This window comes from Pteropus alecto, unplaced genomic scaffold (genome assembly GCF_000325575.1).
Source record: "Pteropus alecto unplaced genomic scaffold, ASM32557v1 scaffold53, whole genome shotgun sequence".
NCBI lineage: Eukaryota > Metazoa > Chordata > Mammalia > Chiroptera > Pteropodidae > Pteropus > Pteropus alecto.
The window spans coordinates 6,437,423-6,441,214 of record NW_006434366.1 but is presented as its reverse complement, the minus strand read 5'-3'; the positions used below and the strand labels follow the sequence as shown (position 1 = coordinate 6,441,214).

The 3,792-nt window shown below is 62.4% G+C and overlaps 1 protein-coding gene across 1 annotated transcript in view; it reads right to left on the bottom strand.

Annotated features, from left to right (window-relative positions):
- Positions 1-3,792, bottom strand: part of LOC102897018 (contactin-3) — a 78,091-nt gene that overhangs the window by 33,196 nt on the left and 41,103 nt on the right. Inside the window, exons 13-16 of the mRNA XM_015587171.1 lie at positions 2,129-2,240; positions 1,298-1,422; positions 630-912; positions 198-365 (exon numbers count right to left, since the gene is read on the bottom strand). Of these exons, the coding sequence (XP_015442657.1) occupies positions 198-365; positions 630-912; positions 1,298-1,422; positions 2,129-2,240 (688 nt within the window). The remainder of the gene's footprint in view (positions 1-197; positions 366-629; positions 913-1,297; positions 1,423-2,128; positions 2,241-3,792) is intronic.

The window sequence follows — 3,792 nt, the reverse complement described above, 5'->3', positions numbered from 1 at the left end:
GCTGGGGCTCCGGGAGGCTGAGCACCCCCACGCCGGAGGCCGGCAGGCCCAGAACCAAGTAAAGCTGTCTGTTGTTGGCTGGACAGCTACGTGCTTACGTGTACTGCGTCTGAGCTGGTGGCAGGGAACAGGGATGAGTGACACACCTGTCCTGCCACGTCGCGAGGTAGGGTGACAGCCAGCCCCTCGCCACAGACGTGGGCCGACCCGGAGTGTGGGAAGAATCGAGGTCCCTCCGTGCACGGGTTTGTGCCTCTCCCCCCGCTTGGGAATGAGGGTCAGGGTCAGGGTCAGGGTCAGAGGCACGGCCAGCGACTTGGGAGCCATGGACTCTGCAACGAACACGGGGGCCGAGAACGCCAGCTCTGCACGCGGAAGAGCCGGCGAGCTACCCGGACACTCCCCCTGTAAACTGGTTCTTCCAGGAGGTTCTGAGAGGCCCACCGGGCTCCACGCAACTTAAAACAAGCGCTGTTCGCTGCACGGATGGAGCCACTGTCTCTGGACAGCAAACCTGCCCGGCCATGGCCCAGCCTCGTGCGGGCACGCGGTCCGCAGACGGCACGGCTGGCCGCGGCACGGAGCTGGAGGGGGGTGCGCGGGGGTGACGCCCGGAGTCCGGCTCCCACGAGGAGGGCGGCTCCGGTCTCTGCGGCACTTGGGCTCCTGCCGGGTGTCACGGGGCTCCTTCCGCGCGCCCGCTCGTGGCCGCCTCTGGCGGTCAGAGGTGGGTCTGCCTCCTGGCTTGGCGCGGTCCATGGTTAGCGGGGGGTGAGTGCCCCTCCGGTGGCCTGTGCTGTCACTCGGGGATGGCACCGAGTTTACGGCTGTCAAACGCTTGCCCAGGAAGGAGACTGTGGTCTTGGACGCTGACCTGGACTTTGTGACGCCATCTGAGCGCCGGTGACGACCCTGCACGCATCAACGTGGGACAAGCGGGGAGCTCGGTCACGCAAAGGCAGAATTGCTGGACACGGTCCCCTGCCTGTGCTCTGAATGTCACGGCAACTCGCCCGAGGGTGACAAACGTGCGGCTCGTCTGCCTCAGGAGGCACGTCCTGGTGGAGGCACAGCTGCGGTCGACCGTGACGATCAAACCGCTGTCGAGAGCCACAGAGCTTTGTGAGGACACGTTCTAGGGGACTGAGGGACGGACGCTACGATTTAGCTGCAAGCGGAAGGCTCTCCCCATGCACGCCGCACAGCGTGGCGGACGACACGTTAGGAGCAAGTATCAGTTGATAAAGATGCACGAGGGAGCACGCAGCAGAGAAGAGCACGGGGCGTCTGTCGTCACCACCGCCCCGGACACCGGCCAGACGCCGCCGCCCGCCGCATTCACAGAGGTCCACCAGCAGCGCTCAGGAAAACCGTGGGACCCACGCTCCGGCGACGTCAGCCGAGTGATGCGGGTCAGAGACCCTCCAAGAAGAGCAAAGGTCTGTCAGCCAGTTACCCAGGGTCGGGGGAAGCGCCGGGCTGAGACGCGCAGCCCGGACGCCACCTGGGGTCCCCAGGGAAGGCCGAGGCCCCCGCTCCGGCCGAGAGGGACCCCCTCTCACAGCAGGTAACACTCCTGCAAGCGCGTAGGAAAACCGACAAGGGGGGCCACCTGCCTGGCTGCCACAAGGACTTTGCAGGTGCACGTCTGCTGTGACAAACATCTTTGGAACTAAATTCACTGTACAGTGACTCGACAGTGTTTCTTACTAAAATGGACTCAAATCTGAAAGGTTCCTAAGAAGAAATATCCAGTTTAAACGACCCTGTAAAATATACATCTAAGTGATTCACGAGACTCAAGCAATAACCCATTTGAAACACTTAAATCCTTACGCAACAGAGTATCTGCTGAGCCTATAAATACCCGATGTGAGGTAGTGAATCAGACGCAGCAAATGCGTCTCCGATGGCTCAGCCCGTGACAGAAACACCTAGAAGGGTCAAAGGGGCCCCAGACTTGACATTATGATTCTCTGCCTGAGAGAGAGATTTGAGTCAAATCAATGAAATCAAAATGTCGGCTTTATTACTTCTATTTCAGATAAAGCTGATGCAAAATGACTAAGTGCACAACAGCGGTTTCTGGATCCTTCATCTCGAGCGAGGAGACCGGAGCCCCCGGCACCGGTGACAGCCACAGGCCCCCGGAGGGCCGCTTCCTCGCTGCCCAGGGAGGGCAGCAGCGGGACTCGGCCATTGTGGGACCGGCAGGCTCCCGGGAAGGAAGGTGGGCTGAGCTACAACGTCAAGGCCGTCTGCGTCCCAGACGGGTCAGACACCGTCTCTGGGGAGTGGGTGAAGGGAGGCCCAGTGCCGTCCCATGGTGTCCTCCCTCCTGGAGACCAGCAGCCCGGCATGGTGCCGAGGCACAGTGCTGACACCGTGCAAACGGACACGTCCTCGTCGCTCAGGCCGCGAGGGGCTGGGTGCCCCTCCTCTGTGCAGCCTTGGAAGGGCTGTGACCGCAGGTCCCCTGTCCCACCCCGCTGAGGGGCAGCTGTGTGACACACGGCAGAGTTGGTGCATCCCAGCCGCACAGCGCACCAGCCCGGGAGGCTACACAGAACGTGTCGCCAGGCCCGCCAGGGGTCTGGTCTGGGGGCCCCGAGCATCTGCCTCTGACCGTTCCCACGTGATTCCAGGGCTGCCGGGGGCAGGGAGGGGACCGTGCCCTTGGGACTCTCCCTCCTCAGACTCTGATTTGTGACACAGACAACCACACAACGGTCAGCGGGAGGCGCGGTCTCAGCCGCCAGGGTCCCAGAGCCATCGAGTGTCCTGTGCGGTCCTGAGCCAGTTTCTGCGACTCGCCTGGCATCGCGCGTGACGGCCCCAAGCGACTTCGCTGCTACCGTCTCTAAATCCCCAGAGGGTGCAAGCCGCCGGAAGCCCGTGCCACACACGGCACTTGTCCAGTGAGCAGCCACAGGAGGAGGGTGACCTGCCACGCAGAGGGGACGAGGCCCAGCCAGCACCTGACGTCCGGTTCCCACGAGACAGTGACTTTACCCGAGGTCGCCCAGTACCCGTCACTACCTCACTGGCTCAGTTCCAACCTCAAGCGGCATTTCTAACCTTTCTGGGATACAAACTTATTTGATATTTAAAAAGTCTGACTGCGTTCTGCACAACACATGCGCACACGCACACACACTCACACACACGCACACGCACACACACACTCACACACACACGCACACGCCAGCAGCAGAGGTGACACAGTCAGGACCGACCGTCCAGGTTCTTGGACATCACGTTAGTGATTCCCGCGAGCAACTGCAGCCTCCAATGACAGCGTCTCTGTCGCAGACACTCCTCCAGGTCAGCCTCTCTCCATAGCTGCACGGTCACTGCCCTGGGTGACCGCACAGCTGCCGACCAGCCGTGAAACTCGCCTGCACGGCGAGCGAATGGGTGAACAGTCGTGTGGCTCAGCGAGTGGGGTCTTGGGGAGCACATCACCCCACGCACGGCGGAGGGTCCCAGTACCTGCCTTCTGTCCCTCCCCACGCAGGGCTGTGGTCACTGGCTGTTCAGACACGGGTCCTGGGGGCCACCGCCCGTGACACAACGGCGCAGATGTCACGACGCACGGCAAGCGCTGGACACTCCGTTTTCACAGCAGGTGCCTGACACCGAATGACCGTGACGTCGTTTCTGTTCCCAGCGCGTCGAAATGTACGTGTGAGATGACACTGCAGACCGGCCGAAAGCAACGTGGCTTGTCGCGCGGTCGAGGGCCGTGACCCCGCGCCCGGCGAGGCCGCAGACCGTGAGGGGCGTCTTCCC